Source organism: Schistocerca piceifrons, chromosome 7 (genome assembly GCF_021461385.2).
Source record: "Schistocerca piceifrons isolate TAMUIC-IGC-003096 chromosome 7, iqSchPice1.1, whole genome shotgun sequence".
In the NCBI taxonomy this organism is placed as follows: Eukaryota; Metazoa; Arthropoda; class Insecta; order Orthoptera; family Acrididae; genus Schistocerca; species Schistocerca piceifrons.
The window spans coordinates 21,111,552-21,135,884 of record NC_060144.1 but is presented as its reverse complement, the minus strand read 5'-3'; the positions used below and the strand labels follow the sequence as shown (position 1 = coordinate 21,135,884).

At 43.7% G+C, this 24,333-nt stretch overlaps 1 protein-coding gene across 1 annotated transcript in view; it reads right to left on the bottom strand.

The window, feature by feature from the left end:
• LOC124805390 (myrosinase 1-like) overlaps nucleotides 1–24,034 on the bottom strand; it is a 121,838-nt gene extending 97,804 nt beyond the window's left edge. The window contains exons 1-5 of the mRNA XM_047265952.1: nucleotides 23,899–24,034; nucleotides 18,245–18,378; nucleotides 4,437–4,571; nucleotides 2,261–2,383; nucleotides 1,997–2,180 (exon numbers count right to left, since the gene is read on the bottom strand). Coding sequence (XP_047121908.1) covers nucleotides 1,997–2,180; nucleotides 2,261–2,383; nucleotides 4,437–4,571; nucleotides 18,245–18,378; nucleotides 23,899–24,034 — 712 coding nt within the window. The remainder of the gene's footprint in view (nucleotides 1–1,996; nucleotides 2,181–2,260; nucleotides 2,384–4,436; nucleotides 4,572–18,244; nucleotides 18,379–23,898) is intronic.
• Between the last annotated feature and the right edge of the window lie 299 nt (nucleotides 24,035–24,333).

Below are 24,333 nucleotides of genomic sequence, written 5' to 3'. Positions count from 1 at the left end.
GACATCCTGTATACCTTCTGCCCTCGCCACATACACATCTGATACATAATTTCACATGTCTCCTCCTCCCCTCTTACTGTGTCCACCTCTTTCTCCCCATCTCTGTCCACCTCATTTCCCCAGCTCTATCTGTCCATATCCTCCTCTTCATTTTCTCTATCTTTCCATGTCCTCCCCCTCCATCTCCTCAGCTCCTCACTCCAAGCCTATCTTCCTCCTTCCTCATTGTGTCCAACTCCCCCTCTCCCCTCACTCTATTACATCCTTCTCTCTGTCTTTCTTATCCCCTGTTCACTACCCCACTACACCTTCCACCTGCCTCCTGCATCTCCCTCTCCTCCCCTTCTCCCTGTCTGTTTGTCCCCTCTTTACAGTCTCCTCACACACATCTCCTCTTGCCTTCTCTGTTCATCTTATCCTCTCATTCACTGCCTGTCCATCTTCTCATCCACTCTCTCTCTGTTCATCTTCTCCCCCTCCCTGTTTTACTATTCATCTCCTCTATCCACCTCCTCTGTCCTACTCATTCTCCCCCTCTCTCACTTTCTAGCTCCTCCTTCTCCTCCTCCTTCTCTTCTCCTCCACCCCCCCCCTCCCCCAATCCCGCTGTCTCTGCTCTGCCTTGCTCATCTGCATGTGTAGCCCGTGCAAAGCATACCGATAACCGATACTATCCATACAACACATTTCCTCCCCTGTCTCTCTTTCCATCTCCTACTCCCCCTCCCCGCCCTCTGTCCATCTAATGCACCCCCTCTGCTGGACATACATCCACACATAAATCGCACCTGTGGTTTCTGATGGCTTGTTCAGAATATTATAATTATGATTTATTCAGCTTTCTGAGCAGTATTATGTTTGTTTCCGTGAAAATACTTTCACAACACTGAAAAATCCTACAATACACAATCAGCAAAACATAGTAGCATGAAAGGATGCGAAAATTTACGCAAAACTACTCTGATATGCTTGCTGTCACTGTGGGGACAGCTGGACATAGCTGCTTTTCCACTGCATTCAGTGAACCCATAGAAGATAAGCACATTGGCCTATTCTTCCTCAGTAAACCCGCCCAGGCCGCTATGTACCGCTGTTAATGTACAACTACCACTACCAGAGAAACAAATCCCAGATTGGACAGAGGAGTACTGAATGCAAGCCTGAGGACCAGGATTAAAGTAGACCTTACTGTTGTGAACAGCAAGTACCGTGAGTGAAATACCGTCGACATTTGCATTGCCTTGCAAATTTTCACCATAATACCGATACAACGGTTAAGATAGCAAATGAAATGTTGTTAGCCTGTAAGGAGAACACAGATAACTTGTACCAAAATATTTGGAAAATATTTCCTAACAACTTCCAAAATTTTTTGGTGGAGTTCTTGTTCACCCAGTACGGTATATATTTTCAAATGGAACTTGCTCATCGACATTAACAGAATGTCAGTGCTCGTGTTATGGATTCCTCTGGTAGCAGTCCACGAGCAACTGTAGTTTGAAAATTGTAAATACTGTTCCATGTGTCAGCACTAACTTACGAAAAAAACTGAATAAACAAATACTTTGGATTCTGAAGAAGAAAGAAGTTTGCCCTTCGAGTGTGGTGTTCAGTACGCCACCACCAGCCTCATTACAAGGCTCCAGTCTGTCATTGGAAGCCTGAAGTAAGCACGGTAGCACTTCAGCGGAAGTTCCTGCGCAGTCAGTAGGAATACGGCCCTTTACATCATCTACTATAGTAGATTTGTCCTTATAAACAGTTTTATAATTTTCCAGAGAGAAACTACGGGAGTCAAATCTATTGAACCATTCGGTGATGGTGTAGGCCGCCTTCCTCGAATCCAGCGATATGAAAACAGTCACTGAAGATGAGCTATTGGTAGGATGCGGAAACAGTCGTGAATGATCCACGAAAAGTAATCATCAGGTTGACGGACTGAATTAATTCGAGAAAGCGTGATACGTGCAGGATCTAACAACAGTGAGAAACATACCATTCTGCTTGGCCTTGAACTGTTCCTGATAGAGGCGGTAGACGAGTCCATGTGCTCTGATGACGGTGTGTGCAGCCAGGTAGTCGCCGATGCCCGGAGCGTTCTGTGACGGAGCCTGAAATTCCGCGGAAGCGTAGCCGATGGTGAACACTTCCGGCTCGTTGAACGTGGTCCACATCTTCACCTGCGAGACGACAGCCGTCAGAGGCGTAATCACAGTGAGCAGGAACCGATATGAGAAACACTGGAGCCATCGATACTCACTCTGTCTCCAAAGTTTTCAAACAGCACTCTGGCATACTCCACGAAGTAGTCAGCGAGAATTGGGTTTGGCCATCCACCGATGTACTGCAGCGCTTGCGGCAGGTCCCAGTGGTACATTGTCACCTGCACAACGAGTTTGCTTCGTGAACTTAAATTCCAGATCCCATAACTTGCTGTCCATCGATTACATTTTTCAGTCTTAAATCTAGTGGTTACCTGTCCATTCCAAAATCAGGTTTACCTCAGCGTTCAGGGTGGTTTTGCTAATTGGAGACAAACTGCAGGAAACTATGGCTGAGAGGACAAGAAGTCATGTGGACACATGGCCAAAAGTGCGTTTCAAGGGAGAGACACTCTCATGAAGTTGGAAATAATGCGTATTTGAGAGTGGATCCAAAACACTAGTACAAACAGAACATTTCCACTTCCGTGATGTATTGTCGTGTACGTTTTCAGTCTTTGTAACCTACACAGTCAAATATTTTTATCTCTAGCTTCAATTGGGTGTACTTCTCTTCGTGCGAATTTCCCGTCAGAAGTGTTCATATTCTATTTTGCTCTATATCGTATCAAGGATCATTTCTTCCAATTTATCTTTTTTTGTCAAAATCACCTTGTATATGTCTATTATAGGAGGACAAAATGCATTCCATGGAACTCAACGAAATTGCGATGTTTCGAGACAAAAAAAATGGTTTAATTGGCTCTGAGCACTATGGGACTTAACATCTGTGGTCATCAGTCCCCTAGAACTTCGAACTACTTGAACCTAACTTCCATGCCCGAGGCAGGATTGGAACCTGCGACCGTAGCGGTCTCGCGGTTCCAGACTGAAGCGCGGCCACACCGGCCGGTCGTTTCGAGACAGGTTGTTGTTCACGTTATAGCTATTTTTCTCTCTTTGTGTACTAGCAATTACGATTTCGCAGCAAAGGTGGTATGGCCTACCAGTGTGTAGATTGCAGCTTGAGTCAGGACGCTCACAGAGAAAATAGTCATCTGGACTAGACCAGACAATCAGAAATGGGTCTAAATGCTGGCTCACCTCATTATCTTAACCTTACTTGTTGACTTGAGCATATTTCTGCAGAATATGATATGATTTTATAGACTTCTCTTGATTATAGTCTCTGCACGTGGTAATCCTGCTACGATCGATACTTACAACGACTGCAACTTGATGCTGAACCTGATTTCTTCAAAACCTACAGCCGTCTTTATGACGTCATTTATTGTTGGCTAGCAGTTTCGGCGGTACAATGCACTATCTTCATTCCTTAGTGATGCTGAAGGGCTTAACACCATCCGTAGACACAACGCATCACTGGCCAACGTAACTGGTTTACGCAGACTACTTGTAATCGTGAAGCTGTCACTCCTGCCTTCAAATCATGGCACTGACAACTCGTCCTCAATTCACTCTTCGAAAGGTGATTTGAAGTGACGAAACCAAAGTCTTACATTACTTGTGGATCAGTTCTTATACCAGCAATTCCCGCATGTAACGTACACTTGGAACGTTACACTGTTTTAGAGTAACCCCAAGCATGGTCGTGGTCTAAACAACACTGAGTACCTAATTTCATGTTGCCTAGCGGTCATCTTCTACTGGCGTCTAATAAAATCTGGGCACGTGATTCACACTACTCGAACCATGAATGGGGCATAGCACGTAACCGAGATTGCGAAAGAACACGTTGTGTCCTATATAGACAAGTTTTGAGCTTATGACTTAACAAACCGGCCGCGGTGGCCGAACGGTTCTAGGCGCTTCAGTCCGGAACCACACGGCTGCTACGGTCGCAGGTTCGAATCCTGCCTCGGACATGGATGTGTGTGATGTCTTAGGTTAGTTAGGTTTACTTGGTTCTAAGTCTAGGGGACTGATGACCTCAGATGTTAAGTCCCGTAGTTATTAGAGCCATTTGAACCACTTGAATCTAAGACAACAATGTGCCCGAAAGTTCCACCTCTCCCCTAATTTTTACATACTTATGGCCAGTAAACTAGATCCAGTATTATTTGCGCTAATGTACCATTGCATTACTAGCACAAGACAAATGAACCAGTGTAGACAGACAAAGAAACCACTTTATAACAACGTTCGACTACATATGGAAACCTATAATTGCATAACGACTCTTTGGTCACACCTGCATGTATGCTTCTCTCTTACCAGAGGCTGGATTCCGTTCGCGAGCAGCTCGTTGATGAGATTGTTGTAGTAGTCGATGCCCGGTTGGTTGATGACGTCGAGGTCTCCAGTGGGCAGGATGCGTGTCCAGGCAATGGAGAAACGGTACACGTCCGCCTGTCCGTAAACAAAACAGAATAAAATACGTAAGTAAGTTTATGAAAACAGCTCCGCTGTCCTTGTTGACCAATTCATTCTAAGAGTACGGGAAGAATGTACGAATATATTAATCATACTCTAGGTCTCTTTCAAAAGTTATGCTATAAATTTCAAATGACATAGATAAATAAACAAGAGCGTGTAGTACACTACGTGTGAGAGTCGAGTACAGTTGAGAATACATTTTGATCTTTGAGCAAAGGGACGAAACACTTCACGAGAATGGAGAATGGAGCAGGCATGTGACAATGATAACAAAAATCACGGTTAGGTATGTTATAACGAAACAGGAACAGTGTCCCGAAAGAAATAGCATTTTTACATTTTTTTTTTATTCGGACATTCTGTCAGAGAAAATTATTACATCAACAAACCGAAAACGTTCGACGACCCTATTTCCAGCAAACGTCTTGCTGTAAAGGGTGCTATAAACCCTCTGTCAGAGAACTGCTAGCACGTCTACCTGAGAGTACGCGAATTTAAACGGCTTACCGTGGATTACGTTATGCATACATTCAATGTTGTTGTTGTTGTCTTCAGTCCTGAGACTGGTTTGATGCAGCTCTCCATGCTACTCTATCCTGTGCAAGCTTCTTCATCTCCCAGTACCTACTGCAACCTACACCCTTCTGAATCTGCTTAGTGTATTCATCTCTTGGTCTCCCTCTACGATTTTTACCCTCCACGCTGCCCTCCAATGCTAAATTTGTGATCCCTTGATGCCTCAGAACATGTCCTACCAACCGGTCCTTTCTTCTTCTCAAGTTGTACCACAAACTCCTCTTCTCCCCAATTCTGTTCAATACCTCCTCATTAGTTATGTGATCTACCCGTCTAATCTTCAGCATTCTTCTGTAGCACCACATTTCACAAGCTTCTATTCTCTTCTTGTCCAAACTATTTATCATCCATGTTTCACTTCCATACATGGCTACACTCCATACAAATACTTTCAGAAACGACTTCCTGACACTTAAATCTATCTCGATGTTAACAAATTTCTCTTCTTCAGAAACGCTTTCCTTGCCATTGTCGGTCTACATTTTATACCCTCTCTACTTCGACCATCATCAGTTATTTTGCTCCCCAAATAGCAAAACTCCTTTACCACTTTAAGTGTCTCATTTCCTAATCTAATTCCCTCAGCATCACCCAACTTAATTCGACTACATTCCATTATCCTTGTTTTGCTTTTGTTGATGTTCATCTTATACCCTCCTTTCAAGACACTGTCCATTCCGTTCAACTGCTCTTCCAAGTCCTTTGCTGTCTCTGACAGAATTACAATGTCATCGGCGAACCTCAAAGTTTTTATTTCTTCTCCATGAATTTTAATACCTACTCCGAATATTTCTTTTGTTTCCTTTACTGCTTGCTCAATATACAGATTGAATAACATCGGGGACAGGCTATAACCCTGTCTCACGCCCTTCCCAACCGCTGCTTCCCTATCATGCCCCTCGACTCTTATAACTGCCATCTGGTTTCTGTACAAATTGTAAATAGCCTTTCGCTCCCTGTATTTTACCCCTGCCATCTTTAGAATATGAAAGAGAGTATTCCAGTCAACATTGTCGAAAGCTTTCTCTAAGTCTACAAATGCTAGAAACGTAGGTTTGCCTTTCCTTAATCTATTTTCTAAGATAAGTCGTAGGGTCAGTATTGCCTCACATGTTCCAACATTTCTGCGGAATCCAAACTGATGTTACCCAAGGTCGGTTTCTACCAGTTTTTCCATTCGTCTGTAAAGAATTCGCGTTAGTATTTTGCAGCTGTGACTTGTTAAACTGATAGTTCGGTAATTTTCACATCTGTCAACAACTGGTTTCTTTGGGATTGGAATTATTGTATTCTTCTTGAAGTCTGAGGGTATTTCGCCTGTCTCATACATATTGCTCACCAGATGGTAGAGTTTTGTCAGGACTGGCTCTCCCAAGACCGTCAGTAGTTCTAGTGGAATGTTGTCTACTCCCGGGGCCTTGTTTCGACTCAGGTCTTTCAGTGCTCTGTCAAACTCTTCACGCTGTATCGTATCTCCCATTTCACCTTCATCTACACCCGCTTCCATTCCCATAATATTGTCCTCAAGTACATCGCCCTTGTATAGACCCTCTAAATACTCCTTCCACCTTTCTCCTTTTCCTTCTTTGCTTAGAACTGGGTTTCCATCAAAGCTCTTGATATTCATACAAGTGGTTCTCTTTTCTCCAAAGCTCTCTTTAATTTTCCTGTAGGCAGTATCTATCTTACCCCTAGTGAGATAAGCCTCCACATCCTTACATTTATCCATCCCTGCTTAGCCATTTTGCACTTCCTATCGATCTCATTTATGAGACGTTTGTATTCCTTTTTGCCTGCTTCATTTACTGCATTTTTATATTTTCTCCTTTCATCAATTAAATTCAATATTTCTTCTGTTAACCAACGATTTCTACTAGCCCATCCCTTTTTACCTACTTGATCCTCTGCTGCCTTCATTACTTCATCCCTCAGAGCTACCCATTCTTCTTCTACTGTATTTCTTTCCCCCATTCCTGTCAATTGTTCCCTTATGCTCTCCCTGAAACTCTGTACAACCTCTGGTTCTTTCAGTTTATCCACGTCCCATCTCCTTAAATTCCCAACTTTTTGCAGTTTCTTCAGTTTTAATCTACAGTTCATAACCAATAGATTGTGGTCAGAGTCCACATCTGCCCCTGGAAATGTCTTACAATTTAAAACCTGGTCCCTAAATCTCTGTCGTACCATTATATAATCTATCTGATACCTTCTAGTATCTCCAGGATTCTTCCATGTACACAACCTTCTTTTATGATTCTTGGAGCAAGTATTAGCTATGATTGAGTTATGCTCTGTGCAAAATTCTACCAGACGGTTTCCTCTTTCATATCTCTCCCCCAATCCATATTCACCCACTATGTTTCCTTCTCTCCCTTTTCCTACTCTCGAATTCCAGTCACCCATGACTATTAAATTTTCGTGTCCCTTCACTACCTGAATAATTTCTTTTATCTCATCATACGTTTCATCAATTTCTTCATCATCTGCAGAGCCAGTTGGCATATAAACTAGAACTACCGTAGTAGGATGGGCTTCGTGTCTATCTTGGCCGCAATAATGCGTTCGCTGTGCTGTTTGTAGTAGCTTACCCGCATTCCCATTGCTTTAATCATTATTAAACCTACTCCTGCATTACCCCTATTTGATTTTGTATTTATAATCCTGTATTCACATGACCACAAGTCTCGTTCCTCCTGCCACCGAACTTCACTAATTCCCACTATATCTAACGTTAACCTATCCATTTCCCTTTTTAAATTTTCTAACCTACCTGCCCGATTAAGGGATCTGACATTCCACGCTCCGATCCGTAGAACGCCAGTTTTCTTTCTCCTGATAATGACGTGCTCTTGAGTAGTCCCCGACCGGAGATCCGAATGGGGGACTATTTTACCTCCGGAATATTTTACCCAAGAAGACGCCATCATCATTTAACCATACAGTAAAGCTGCATGCCCTCGGGTAAAATTACGGCTGTAGTTTCCCCTTGCTTTCAGCCGTTCGCAGTACCAGCACAGCAAGGCCGTTTTGGTTAGTGTTACAAGGCCAGATCAGTCAATCATCCAGACTGTTGCCCCTTCAACTACTGAAAAGGCTGTTGCCCCTCTTCAGGAACCACACGTTTGCCTGGCCTCTCAACAGATACCCCTCCGTTGTGGTTGCACCTGCGGTACGGCCATCTGTATCGCTGAGGCACGCAAGTCTTCCCACCAACGTCAAGGTCCATGGTTCATGTGGTTAGGTACATTCAATGGCGACTCATAAAATATTATTGATGTACAAAGGAGAGAAGAAAGCCAGAAGCTCTGGAGATCTGGTGCTGTAGAAGGCTGATAAAGATCAGCTGGAAAGACCGAGTTACCCGTGGAGAGGTGCTGACAAGAGTACAAGAAACCAGATCTCTCTGGAGACACCTCAAAAGAAGAAGAGACAACCTGGTAGGGCACATTTTGAAACACAATAATATCAGTGGAACTATGTAGCAGGAGCTATAGAGGGGAAGAACAGTCGAGGACGCCCAAGGATGTCACACATGCACCACGTTATGAATGGTGTGGGGTTGCACAACATACTCGGAAGTGAGGAGGAGGGAAGAGACAAAAGAGGAATGGCATACTACTGTAAACGAATCTCAAGTTTGTACTCTAAAGAGAGAGGAGAGCTGTTTTGGTAGCAGCGACATGACTTCTTCCTGGTAGCGTATATTTTTCATACGTAGCGACGAGGTAGCATCTAGGTCGATAGCTGAGAACGTAGTTCACGTTATAGCTTTACAATGTATATTACATGACATGGCAATAAAGGGTTTAAGGCAACAGGATTGCAACTGGTGTTTCGTATGATGCACTACTGGCCATTAAAACTGCTAAACCAAGAAGAAATGCAGCTGACAAACGGGTATCCATTGGACAAATATATTATACTAGAACTGACATGTGATTACATTTTCACGCAATTTGGGTGCATTGATCCTGAGAAATCAGTACCCAGAACAACCACCTCTGGCCGTAGTAAAGGCCTTGATACGCCTGGGCATTGAGTCAAATAGAGCTTGGATGGCGTGTACAGGTACAGCTGCCGATGCAGCTTCAACACAACACCACACTTCATCAAGAGTAGTGACTGGCGTGTTGTGACGAGCCAGTTGCTCGGCCATCATTGACCAGACGTTTTCAATTGGTGAGATATCTGGAGAATGTGCTGGCCAGGGCACCAGTCGAACATTTTCTGCATCCAGAATGGCCCGTACAGCACCTGCAACATGCGGTCGTGCATTATCCTGCCGAAATGTCAGGTTTCGCAGTGATCGAATGAAGGGTACAGCCACTGGTCGTAACACTTCTGAAATGTAACGTCCACTGTTCAAAGTGCCATCAATGCGAACAAGAGGTGACCGATACCTGTAACCATTGGCACCCCATACCATCATGCCGGGTGATATGCTAGTATGGCGATGACGAATACATGCTTCCAATGTGCGTTCACCGCGATGTCCCCAAACACGGATACGACCATCACGACGCTGTAAACAGAACCTGGATTCATCCGAAAAAATTGACGTTTTGCCATTCGTGCACCCAGGTTCGTCGTTGAGTACATCATTGCAGGCGGACCTATCTGTAATGCAGCGTCAAGGGTAACCGCAGCCATAGTCACTGAACTGACAGTCCATGCTGCTGCAAACGTCGTCGAACTGTTCGTGCAGATGGTTGTTGTCTTCCAAACGTCCCCATCTGTTGACTCAGGGGTCGAGACGTGGCTGCACGATCCATTACAGCCATGCGGATAAGATGCCTGTCACCTCGACTGATAGTGATACGAGGCCGTTGGGATCCAGCACGGCGTTCCGTATTACCCTCCTGAACGTAGTCTGCTAGCAGTCATTGGATCTCGACCAACGCTAGCAGCAATGTCGCGATACGATAAACCGCAATCGCGATAGGCTACAATCCGACCTTTATCAAAGTTGGAAACGTGATGGTACGCCTTTCTCCTCCTTGCAGGAGCCATCACAACAACGTTTCACCGGGCAACGCCGGTCAACTGCTGTTTGTGTTTGAGAAATAGGTTGGAAACTTTCCTCATATCAGCACGTTGTAGGTATCGCCACCGGCGCTAACCCTGTGTGAATGCTCTGAATAGCTGATCATTTGCATATCACAGCATCTACTTCCTGTCGGTTAAATTTCGCGTCTGTAGCACGTCATCTTCGTGGTGTAGCAATTTGAATGGCGAGTAATGTATTTTAAGTAATGTGTCTTATAGAGTGCAGAACTTATTCATTGTCATCTTCAAATGAATGTGCAATTTATGTATCACATTTACATGCAGACGTCACTCTGAGTAGGAACATGCGACAGGTGATGATGGTTGAGCTACAGTAAATGCTGCAGAACTGCAAGCTTTATTTTTGGGTCCACGCCCCTGTGTGCTATAGCAGAGTAACCATGCATTTTATGTGGATTGCATGCAGATCGCGCCATTAAAGTTAACAGTTTGCAGTTAATGATTTGCAAATCTTCCAGTCTGTGAGACAGATTAATGGGACGCTGATTTTGAATGAGTATACAGTACGAGCTCATAAACAGAAAGAGGTCCAATTTTCTGAAAGAAATGTTAGGATAGGCGTGAATACTGGGATAAGCAATGCAGGGGATCAGAATCGTAACATTTTGTGAGGCATAAAAGTCAAATGACGCCACCTAAAGAATGAATGTCGGAGTAAATATGGGTGATAGAACATTACATTGAAAAACTACACCTTGCACGCCACCTTACGGTGAGTGGCGTAGGGTACTTTATGCACTACAGTCAGTTCCCCCTTTCCTGTTCCAGTCACGATTGGTTCGCGGGAAGAACTATTGCTGGCATGCCTCCGTGTAATTTGGAGTCTTTATAATTTTACCTTCACGATGACTTCGAGAGACGTACGTAGGAGGAACCAATATCTTGGCTGACTCTTCCAGGAACGTGCACTGTCGGAACGCTAAAAGTAAACCATACTGTGATGCAGAAAGCCTCTGCTGCACCATCCGCCTATAGAACAAGCTAAGAATCTCAGTGACTCTTCCGCGCTTACTAAATCAACCTGTAACGAAACGCGCCGTTCTTCTTCGGATGTTCTCAGTTTCCTCTATCGACCCTATCTGGTACACATCGCACACGGATGAGAAACATTCGTGTGTTGGTGGAACAAGGGTTTTCTAAGCATTGTGACTTCCCTGTATACAACAGCATCGTTCGCGAAAAGCCTCACGGAACATTCGACATTGTACACTAATTCATTCATATACATTGTGAAAAGAAATGGTCCTATAACAGTCCGTTGCTGTACGTCCGAAGTTACTCTTACGTCTGATTATTCCTCTTCGTTGAGAATGACCTACAGTGTTCTGTTTGCTGGAAACTCTTCAGTCACATGGCTGGTCTGACATTCCGCACGCTCGTATTTCATTCATTATGCCGCGCTGCCGAGATGCACCGATATTTCCTGTTGTTTACTATCTCGCGCGCCTGGTTCAACAGAGGGGGTGGTTTTTACGCGACCGTTGTTTCCGGTACTCATGTTGATTCCTGCGGGGCAGACTTTTGGTCACGAGAAATTACATAAAACGCGAGCATAAAACACGTTTCAAAACTCTGCAACAGACCGACGTCAGAGATATAGGCCTGTGGTTTTGTGCGTCTACTCGACGATCCTTCTTCGAAACTGGAATGAGCTGCTCTTCTTCCGATTACTAGGAACGCTTAGCTCCTCCAGCGACCTACAGACGCTAGAAGAGGAGCGACTTATTTTGCGTACCCTTATGTCGTACGGTTGTCTCACTAGGTCCAGTGTCCTTGTCTCTGTTGAGCGGTGTCGGTTACCTTTCTATCCCCTGGTCACTATTCCCGATATCTGTCATTTTCAAGTTCATGCGACTGTTTAAGGGAGGAACCACAACACGATCTTCCCCAGTGAAACAGTTTTGGTAAAGGGTACTTCGGATCTTTTTAACAAAACCGTTTCCCTGAGCAATACGGCATGATCCTAGGTACTGGTATATACTGTTTTCTGTATCTCGTGTGCTTTCTTTGGTTCAGAAAAGATATTAATATCTGTGTGGCCTTTCTAATATAACCACCATGGCAAAGGACGCCTTAAAACACTTAAATTCAAAAGTGATACGTTATTACTGAAAGATTCTTTTGTGCTCTGACACTAAGCGCACCAGCCACGACTGCACAGGCCTTTATGTGCATGAAACTAGCCGAGGATGAGAAAATAGAAGTAATATACAAGGAATTAGAAAAGAGTGCCTCACATTCTCAGCGTGTTAATATTGGCCAAATGGTTGGGCCCAAATATTGGGCCATTTAACTTGTGCGTAGAACGGCCCAAGCACAGTGGTGTAGGGTGCCTCCTTGTTGACGTTCATTACACATTTCTACTTCTTTGTGTGTGCCTCTGTACTTCTGCTTCTAGCACTAATACTGTTGTCAGACGTAACACACGCAATAAAGCCTCTTACTGTACTACGGTGCACCACTGCTCTGTCTGCGCCTCGTGTGACAGTGCCTGACGCAAAAGTGTAGTGATATGTCTATAGCTCGATTAGGTCCCCTCCCCTTTCACCTAATCTTAATCCCTTACAGTTATAACGCTGAGGACGATTAAAGTCACCGTCATGTTCTAGATCCACTGACAACTTGCACACCTTACTGGAAAGTCTGTGGCACGCTTGTAACCGAATCCGAAGGCAACCAGATATTCGTACAAATCTGTCATTCTTTGAGAACCAAGGGTGCCGGACTGGTAACGATAAGTAGTGAATCCATGGAACACCTCCTCTAGTGCCAACAGACATATGCCTGTCAGTCGATAAAATGTTCCACAGCTCAAAAATGTTTCTTCTGGTCATATGTTAATAAGATTTTTTTATTTTTTACCAGAACTATCCGCTGTAAGAATGACGAACACTTTAATAAAATATTCTGTATGAGCAGAGAAATTGTTGAAACTGTGAAGAGGGATGAAAAACTAGTATAGTCCAATGTGGTTGGAAAGCAAACATAGATCGACTAGAACATTGGATATGTAGGAGGGAACTGAAGATATCAAGTTGAGTATGTCTTCGTTAGAAAAAGAGAGTTTCTGCACTGCAGAGCACGCCAAGGGGCTGAAGTAGACTCAAAACGTAGTGCAGCTTCGATAAGCAGTAGGTTGAATCTCTATAAGATAAAGGAGAGGTGGTATACGACGAAACAGAAAGCTGCAAAATTAGGACAGTGTGAAATGTAGTGCAATTTATATGAGGTAACGACCAATGATCTATATAACGACATGAAAGTAGTTACAAGAATTAAAATGTAGTAAAGCAAAATAATTAAGGCACGACAGAACATCGTTTGTACACAAAACTCCAAAGAGTTATGTATCACGCAGAAATACCCAATCTTAACAACATAACAAAAACATTACAAGAATCTTATGAATGAGGTAAGAAAGTAACACTATAGCTGGCCAGGGAACGAAGTTAATGGCAAGTAAAAGTAGAATGTATCAGGATGGATGAGGAAACAGTATAGAAACCTTATTGAATAAGATATAACTGCAGCAAAAATTGACGTGTCATACAGAAAAATTTCTTGTAACTCCGGAGAAGTAAAACGTAGGAAGCTTTCATGCAGCTCTCCTATTCGCTTTGTGGCCGAGCGGTTCTAGGCGCTTCAGTCTGGAACCACGCGACCACTACGGTCGCAGGTTCGAATCCTGCTTCGGGCATGGATGTGTGTGATGTCCTTAGGTTAGTTAGATTTAAGTAGTTCTAAGTTCTAGGGGACTGATGACCTCAGATGTTAAGTACCAGAGTGCTCAAAGCCATTTGAACCATTTCTCCTTTTCGTTCTGAGTGAGCCCGGTCATCTCTGGACAGCTACTGCGACGTATATTCTTCTGAATCTGTCTACTGTATTCAGCTTTCGTCTCCTCTGTAATTTGTACTTCCCACACTTCTTTCCACTACCAACTTGGTGATTCTCTGACCCCGCAGAATGTGTCTCATCAGCCTGTCCGCTCTTATAGTCAAGTTGTGCCGCAAAGTATTCTTCCTCTTTTGGATTCACCCATTAGTTATTCGGTCTGCCCATCTTATTTCCAACACTCTTCTACAGCACCACATTTCAAAACCTTCCATTTTCTTCTTGTCTGAAAGGCTCATCGTCCACATTTCACTTTCGTACAAGCGTACACTCATTTCAGATAACTCCAAGTTAAGTCCAAAAGAGACTTCTTCCTCCCAGTCTCTTGTATGTGACGTCAGGGGATGGTGGTCAGATGTGTAGTTCTCAGGCAAGTGGATACTTGTTATTGTGTTCAAACTTGCACATGTCTTGTGTCTCCTTTTACAGGAGATGTGGGCTTCACATGTATCATGTTGCTGTCAGAGGCCTGCAGCTGTGTACAAGTGGACTGCCAAGAACCATTAGGGAACGGACGGTCTATAACGTTAAAGAGCGAGATATGTGGTACGTTTAAGAGATATCTAAGTGGTCAGTTCTGAAGCAATTATGGTAAGATGACTATTTCCTTGTGGGTCTGGATATAACGCAAGATTTTTCTGGGATTTTTAACAAAATGGAGATGTGTAATTACCTTACATCAAACCATGACCTCTGTGTGCAAGACGACTACCAAGGAAACAGCAGTGAGATTGTGAGCAACAATTAGACATTTTGAATAGACAGTTTAATGTGGGTGAGTTCCAGTTATAGAATAAAGATAAATATCATATTAATACGTCAAATCAATAGCCAAGAACTGAACAATTATATCAGAAACCATCTATTTATTTTATGAAGTGTCCTTTATATGTGTGCATGAGAAACTTTTACATTTTCCTAAGCTAAAGAATATGCTGTTACCAGATTGCAGGCCACGATTTGTAATTATAGAATGGATGGTGTGCTTGCTTCTGTGGAAGACTGTCTGTTTGTATTAAATGCCAAGAAAGAGTATTTCCATTATGCTCCCCTGCATTCTGTGACTATCGTTTCTGTGTGGTGCAAACAGTTGGACAGCTTACAGAATAGTTGCTGTGATTAACAGTGTTCTGCAATTTTCCTGCTGAGGTAAGAAGAATACATAAGCGTTGACTAGTGTACAAGTAAATCTTCCAATCAAGACCGAGAAAAATTAACTTTGTTCTGATTGCCTACAGTTTTAATTATTTACCTGTGAACTGTGTGAAAATTGTTAACACAAGCTCCAACAACAACAATATAAGCTTTCCTATTATAGTCAAAGATGTATTATTCTCATTCTAGAACGTTGTTACACACTATACTGTCAAACATATTTATTGCCAAACTAGGATTGGGTACCATCTTATTCCACAGGTCTCAAGGAAAAGGAGAAATATACTAAAAGGACTTAAACAATTTCCTATTGTAGAAATGACGCCTTTCTGTCTAGCTAATATCTTACTTGTACGCAAAAGAAAGCGGAAATGGAAGTCCAAAATACAAATCCGAGTATTCGCTGAAAATAGTTGCTACACGAGAAGAATGTGATCTGCTAGTGGAAAAAAAAATTATTGAAGAAGTGCAGACAGGGCTACAGATTTCTTTAAATGCAATGTGTGATGTGTGGCAAATTCTGGACATAACTGAGATAGATACAGGATATCAGGTTTTATTGTAAATACCAATGTCAAATGCCCATATGTTAGAGCACGTATAGAAAGTGATTAGTCCAACAACATTTACTATATTAGAGGCGGCACAAAAAGTCTAGTTATAAAGCTCCATCCTCATTTGGATCAGCTTAAAAGTATGGTTACAGTATTGCTAATGTGGTGGTCTCGAAATTGCATATCTAGCAAGAGAAAAGTCATTTACATAGCTTAAAACTAATGGAATAACTACATTTAACGGCCATTCTTAGTTTATAAACCGTGGGAAATGAGCTCCATGAATATAAAACTGATGTATAAAATTGAAAATTTCTTGATGTACAAATTTTGTGTCAAATACATTGTAGATAAAAAGAAGGAGAAAGATGACGCAAACTGTTGGGGCCAAGAGTAGCTACCTATGTTGCAGCTCCGTGGTCGCGAAGGGTGTACTGCAAGCGTGTGGTCAGCCGCTGCACACTTCACTCATGGCCAACGAATGCAGCGACAACATTGTTTAAGAGTACTAGTAGCGTTTGTCTAATTTTCATCGTTCCTGAGCTGTAATATGGCTCTGATGACAGTAATATATTGATCCTGCCGTAGTTAAGTTGCCAGACCGAGAATGGGTAAGTCACTGGAGAAGTTGTCTTTAGGTTGCTACGGAAAGGTTGTCAAGTAAATTTAAAACTTTCTGTCTATAGTCAGTTCATGCCGTTCTAAAGAGTAATATGCATATATTGTTCCTTTATCATTCGGTAAATGAATTCGATTCATTTGTCAATTTAAGGATACTGCATAATAAAGGATGTTAGATCGATAAGGCCCCAAAAGGTCGTAAACACAACATTTATCGATAACATGTATAGTATTAGAATGGGGTAAGCACCAATTAGCTCCGGTGCGAAATACGGGTGGGTGTCCTATACAGAACCATTTCAAGCGAGAGTGTTTGTGATCTCGCGGACGGTGAAGGATCTGTTTATATATTACCTCAAGTGCATGTACATGCTCAAGAGGAAATTTTGTTGATGCAGCGGCGACTACATCCGCATAACTGGGAAATTCATTTTTCAAGCGAGTTAATTTGCTCTTCGCCCAACAAGATCAGCAGAATCGAGTGTGTAACAAATTCTTCAGCGTCTGAATGGTAGAGATTTTCTTGATTGTTAAATTTTTAGAGATCAAGTGGTGGTGGCACTAACTAACTTTTTTGTAGGCAAAGCTAAATTAGGACATCACTACTTGATTTCAACACATGTAATTGATCTTAAGTGACAATAACGTGAAACTGCCAGACAGCCCTTAAAGAATAAAATTCTGTCTTAAAGATTCAGGAGCCAGTTGATATTAGTGAACACGATGAACATACTTTAATGAATGATAAAGCTTTAATTTCAAAAGAAAATAACTTTCTTTTTTATTTCTCCAGGATCAGAGATCAAACAAAGTAAGCAAAGGGAAAGATAAGACACTTCACGTACTTACATACGAAAGATTCAAAATTTGTTTCTTTTTTTATATAGGTTTTAATACACAGACTGTAGGTAAAAGTTATTAACAAGATAGAAAATAATTTAATGGAAGAAAAAAATATATAAAATAAATAGAAAATGCAAACAGGAATTCTGAAAGCTATCAACGATACTCTGAAGTTGACCGTTGTCTTGCCCGCCCTAGTAGCCGAGCGGTTCTAGGCACTACAGTCTGTAACCGCGCGACCGCTACAGTCGCAGGTTCGAATCCTGCCTCAGGCATGGAAGTGTGTGATGTCCTTAGGTTAGTTAGGTTTAAGTAGTTCTGAGTTCTAGGGGACTGATGACCTCAGAAGTTAAGTCCCATAGTGCTCACAGCCATTTAAACCATTTTTGAACCGTTGTCTTGTTCACAGTATCCCCGTTAAACGATTAGGTATCTTTGTTATCTTAATTCGTGAGTAACGAAAGATAGAATAAATGATCAGATTTCGTGAACTTTAAACTTTCAGGAAGAGTTAATATCACAATATCACCTGTTTAAGTATTTATCGTAAATGGTAGATAAGATTAGTTTACCGTCGCAATATCTGCATCTTTGTGATACTTGTTGAGCAGATTGCATTTAAAGTACTACACGCAATATTTACGTGGTATCAGTAAGTTACTTTTACTCTAGGTAAATAAGCAAAGGGCATAATTACGCCTAAAGGAGATACATCGGTTTAAACTCATTATCTTGTATGTATCCTACCATGGCAGCAGGAATCATTCACCAAGTAGGATAGACACGTTGTTGCTAAGTCTAAATTGCTTAAATACTGTATGAGGGAAGTACGTTCTGGTATGTGGGGAGAAGATCAACAAATTGTGCCACGGCTTACCGCGACACTGACAATGTAGATTCACTGAATACCACATTTATGTAACAGCGAGTACTCACGTTGATCGCCTTCAGCATCTGCACGTCCTCCTGGTACTTGTGGTACGAATCGCAGGCCACGTCGCCGTTGTCGCCATTCGTGCCGTACTCCGGGTGTTCGTGGAGCATGCGGTCCCAGATGCTCTCACCCTTGCCTGCGTACAAACGAACTATAATTCCACGAACTGTAGCAGACTTGTGAGCGAAAGAACAATTGCTATAATATATGTCATTTCTAAGGTACAGTTAAGTGGAAAGCAGTTTTAGAAAGAGAGTTTCTAATGGAGGCTCTTGGTAATGATGCTACTGTTCTCTTCCACTCCGCTGTAGGAACCTGAGTCCATACTGCAATGGTCTGCGAGCAGACAACCATTGATATCCCACGCCTCTCACACGATTCATTAGTACAGGAATTTATCATCAGAGGGCCACCGAGATACCTCAGAGTATGAACCCGTCACCAAAGGCCTTCACAGGCCAACGGACGCCCCACGAACGATGCCTAGGCAACATTAGGATATTAGCACGTGGCTCAAATGTCGCCTCACGCAGAGGAAACTGTTTTGGCACCGCCATTTCGCTACATCGCCTGTCACCTGACTGTGAGAAAGTAGATGGACACAGAGCAGAAGAAAATGAGGAACAGTTGCTTGAGAGCGGAGGGATTCCAGAAGTTTTCTGCAGAAGACAGCAGTAAGAAAGAGAGCAAGAACTGAGTGATAAGAAAAGGAGGAAACAAATTTCTGAAAGGAGAATTATCGGCTCGTACCCAGTCGAATGGAAATCGAATATTGCAGCCAGTGTGTGTCTCAGAGGGGGAACGAGGTGGCAAACGAGCTCGCAGTAGAGGAAGACGGTCTATTAGTCGTCTTATATACAGCATATTATATTTTAGCACAACTAACAGTAATTTGCAACTGTCCACGGCGCTTAATTTCCCACCTCCGATGTCAGCCGCCACTCTCACGCTTTAGGTATCAGGAATAAAACACTGGATTTTATGCAGAACACGACTCTACTTCTAGCGATGCGTAACGATGCTGAACACATCAGCACAGTCTTCGTGTAAGCCTTTAACGCTATCATTTTCAGTTGACAGTTGCTGTTGGCTGCAGAATTCAAAGCCTGTGCGGGCTTTCGTAGTATCTCCCACTGTTAGGAATTGCATTTCCAGTACAGAAATCATACAAAATCACCCTGTTACAGTTACAATACTGCAGTGCGCAATCACATACACTGGTAGGCCAAAACATGACCACAGTCCAGCGATGCTGGTTACCGCCTGGTGGTGTTGTGAGCATGTGGCGCGATAGCAAAATTCTGTAAGCGGAGCAGACACGGACGGGAGGGAACCCTAGCGAAGTTGTGGGAATGAAAATGGGGAAATCCGTTTAGATAAGCGAGTTTGACAGAGATCATGTTCCACCACCTGCGGCATAGTCGCATAATTGAACAGTGATCCAATACTGTCAAAAAATTTTTTTTATTCCAGTCTTTGATCACAGTATCATTTCTTTTGACGATGACCGGTTTCAGTCAGTAATGACCATCCTCAGACATGGTGTAGAAAAGATCTGAGGATGGTCATTACTGACTGAAACCGGCCATCGTCAAAAGAATTGATATTGTGGTCAGAGACTGGAATAAAAACATTTGAGAGATCAGATTGTTGTGACACAGAGCTTGTGAACGAGCATCTCGAAAACGGCGAAGCTGGTCTAATGTTGACGTGCTTTAGTCGTGGAAAGAGGTAGGACAGTGAACAACACTAGTGGTTGGACGACCCTCCACAGAACGCGGAGTTAGGGGACTTGTGTTCTTTCTAAAGTACAATAGATGGTGATCCGTGGTAGCTCTGCAGAAAGAGCGCAATGCTGGTGCACGTACAAGTGTTCTGGAGCATATCGTTCATCGTGCATCGTTGAACATGGAGTTCCGCAGCGGACCGCCCCTACGTATTCACATATCAACACGACATCGTCAATTACGATTACAGTGAGCACGGGACGATCAGAATTCGACCGTCGATCAGTGGAAACGTGTCGGTTCTTTGGGTGAATCACATTTTTGCTACACTAGGTCGAAGATCGTCTCCACAAACGCCGTCATCGAGGTGAACGACGGCTCGAAAAGTGCAGCGCACCACGGACGCAGGTTGGTAGCAGCAGTATTATGCTAAGGGAGACATTCTCCTGTACTTGCATGGAGCCTGTGGCAGCAATCGAAGGAACGCTAACAGCTGCAAAGCGCCCTCATCCCTTCATGCTTGATGTTTCCCCTAAGGCAATGTCATCATTTAGCAGTATAATTGTCCATATCTCGGAGCCAGAACCATGCTACAATGGTTTGGGGAGCATTATAGTGAAGTCACGTTGATGTCCCGGCGACCAAATTCCTCTGGTGTAAACCCAACTGGTCGCTATCGTACCCCGTCACGCATAAGCAAATTAGCGGCCCCGTTATTTACGCCAATTACATGACTTTTACTTAGACATATAATGCCACATACCTGCACAAACCTACCAACGAACCTTCGGATCCGTGATACGCATAATCAGTCATGTAGTTCGGTCGAAAGACGGACAAACAAGCAATTAAGCAGGTGGTCATAAAGTTTTTGCTCATCAGTGTACGTACACCACATAAATCTTGCTCAGACTGGAACATTAAAAGTGAAAAAAAATCATGTTCTCTCATTATGTTATACATACGTGACTTGTCCAGCGTGGGCCTTTCTGTCATCTTCCATACCTTACATACAGTCCACTACACCAATGTGCGAAAGCGTAAACGGCGTGAGACATATTGGCAGCTGTCTGAAGTGATAAACTCATATGCGTGTCAGTATGTTGGTGGAGCGTGGCAGGAAGTTCACGCACTCTCCGCTGCAGAGTGAAAATTTCATTCCGGAAACATCCTTCAGACTATGGCTAAGCCATGTCTCCGCAAAATCCTTTCTTCCATGAGTGAAGGTCTTGCAAGTTTCACAGGAAATCTGAGAAGTTTGGAAAGTAGGAGACGAAGTACTGGCGGAAGTAAAGCTGTGAGGAGAGTCGTGAGTCGTACTTGGGTAGCTCATCGGCGGCGAGCACTGTTTGCTGACTAAACGCCGACATCCGGCGGTTGGCTGGAAGCGAGTGTGGAGTAACATACACGCGCCTTTCCTTCCCACCACGGTGGGGGGCTGTGGTATGTGATAACGACTGGAAACTTCCCCACACTACGCATCTTCCGAGGACCCTCTCTGCCCCGACGCTCAGCTGTCGACACCTGACATGCACCGCTTCGTTCGTGATACGGCTGCGGACTGTAGGCTCCTCAGACGTGGCATGCTGCCATTGTTGCTCCGACGGACGACTCAGACCGTGCAGTCCACAGAACTGATCCATGCTGACGTCACATACTACCTTCTGCTCTACATGACGCCACGGTGTGCATTAAAGGTATGGCGCTGTCATTCATTTCTAGTGAGGCCGTTGCAAAATTACACTACTGGCCATTAAAACTGCTACACCGAGAAGAAATGCAGATGATAAACGGGTATTCATTAGACAAATATATTATACTAGAACTGACATGTGATTACATTTTCACGCCATTTGACTACATAGATCCTGAGAAATCAGTACCAGAACAACCACTTCTGGCCGTAATAACGGCCTTGACACGCCTGGGCATGGAGTCAGAGCTTGGATGGCGTGTACAGGTACAGCTGCCCATGCAGCTTCAACACGGTACCACAGTTCCTCAAGAGTAGTGACTGGCGTATTGTGACGAGCCAGTTGCTCGGCCACCATTGACCAGACGTTTTCAATTGGTGAGAGATCTGGAGAATGTGCTGGCCACGGCAGCAGTCGAACATTTTCTGTATCCAGAAAGGCCCGTACAGAACCTGCAACATGCAGTCGTGCATTATCCTGCTGAAATGTACGTTTTCGCAGGGATCGAATGAAGCGTAGAGCCACGGGTAGTAACACATCTGAAATGTAACGTCCACTGTTCGAACTGCCGTCAAAGCGCACGAGAGGTGATCGAGACGTGTAACCAATGTCACCCCATATCATCACGCCGGGTGATACGCCAGTATGGCGATGACGAATACGCCCTTCCAATGTGCGTTCACCGCGATGTCGCCAAACACGGATGCGACCATCATGATGCAGTAAACAGAACCTAGATTCATCCGAAAAAATGAAGTTTTGCCGTTCGTGCACCCAGGTTCGTCGTTGAGTACACTATCGCAGGCGCTCCTGTCTGTGATGCAGCGTGAAGGGTAACTGCAGCCATGGTCTTCGAGCTGATAGTCCGTGCTGCTGCAAACGTCGTCGAACTGTTCGTGCAGATGGTCGTTGTCTTGCAAACGTCCCCATCTGTTGACTCAGGAATCGAGACGTGGCTGCACGATCCGTTACAACCATGCGGATAAGATGCCTGTCATCTCGACTGATAGTGATACGAGGCCGTTGGGATCCAGCACGGCGTTCCGTATTACCCTTCTGGACCCACCGATTCCATATTCTGTTAACAGACATTGGATCTCGAGCAACGCGAGCAGCAATGTCGCGATACGATAAACCGCAATCGCAATCCGCCCTTTATCAAAGTCGTAAACGTGATGGTACGCATTTCTCCTCCTTACACAAGGCATCACAACAACGTTTCACCAGGCAGCGCCGGTCAACTGCTGTTTGTGTATGAGAAATCGGTTGGAAACTTACCTCATGTCAGTACGTTGTAGGTGTCGCCACCTGCGCCAACCTTGTGTGAATGCTCTGAAAAGCTAATCACTTGCATATCACAGCATCTTCTTCCTGTCACTTAAATTTCGCGTCTGCAGCACGTCATCTTCGTGGTGTAGCAATTTTAATGGTTGTATTAGATTTTTGATACTATTTAAAGAGCAACTACATAGTTTTATGGCACAAAGCGTCGATTGGTTCGCTCATTGCTAATTACTTGGGTCCGTTGTTTATGCGCCCTTCAGAGCATTGGGATGCACAGGGTGTTCATATGGTTCAAATGGCTCTGAGCACTATGGGACTTAACATCTGAGGTCATCAGTCCCCTAGAACTTAGGACTACTTAAACCTAAGGACATCACACACATCCGTGCCCGAGGTAGGATTCGAACCTGCGACCGTAGCAGTCGCGCGGTTCCGGACTGAAGCGCCTAGAACCGCTCGGCCACCCCGACCGGCTACAGCGTGTGAGATTGAAGATATAGCACAGCATGGGCTGATGTGAGAGATCAACGGTAATTGTAGGGTGTTTCACTCTCGATGAACGAGAAGACGATCTGGACAGCCGTGGAAGAAGATTTTAAAATAGTTAACATAATAAAACAAAATAAATCATGGTACCATTTCTTTCATACATCTCCCGTACTTAGTTTTTAGGGTGAAAGCGGCAGTGGCATTAGCTATTGTTTTTGTTTGTGCGTTAGATAGATTTTATGGGTAGTAAGGGCGTTAGGGGCCAACACCTAAAGTGGGTCTACGGAAAAAAAAATCGGCAGACAAAAAGAAAAAATATTCGATAGAGCACCTGCCCGCAGAATTCAAAGGTCCCGACTTCGAGTCTCGGTCCAGCACACAGTTTTAATCTGCCAGCATCTTTCATATTTAAAACACATGACGATTAAGAAGACTCTTACACAGATGTTAGTTTATACTCACCATCCTCATTCCACGCTCCTTCGATCTGGAAGGCAGCAGTGGCGGCCCCGAAAAGGAAACCATCCGGGAACCGGTTGACTGCCGTCTGGGCCCCGGCAACAGCGATCAGGCCAGCCAACAGGGTCAGCTTCAGCATCTCGTAAAGTCAGTAATGTCAGGTAGACAACCCAGCTGATATATATACATACAGGTTGTAAACTACTTCGTAACATTACTCAGCACTGAACAGATTAAGTGATTCATTGATTACAACTCGACCAAACCGAATCACTTGTGTAATAGCCATTTCCGGTAGGCGTAAAGAAGTAGCATCTTTAGTTTGAGTTATCATTTACGGAGATGGGAAAGTACGTTGACGTATCAACAGTACTGATTGCTCAAAACTTCGACAACAGATATTCGTATCAGATATACTCGCCACTGGCAAAGATTTTA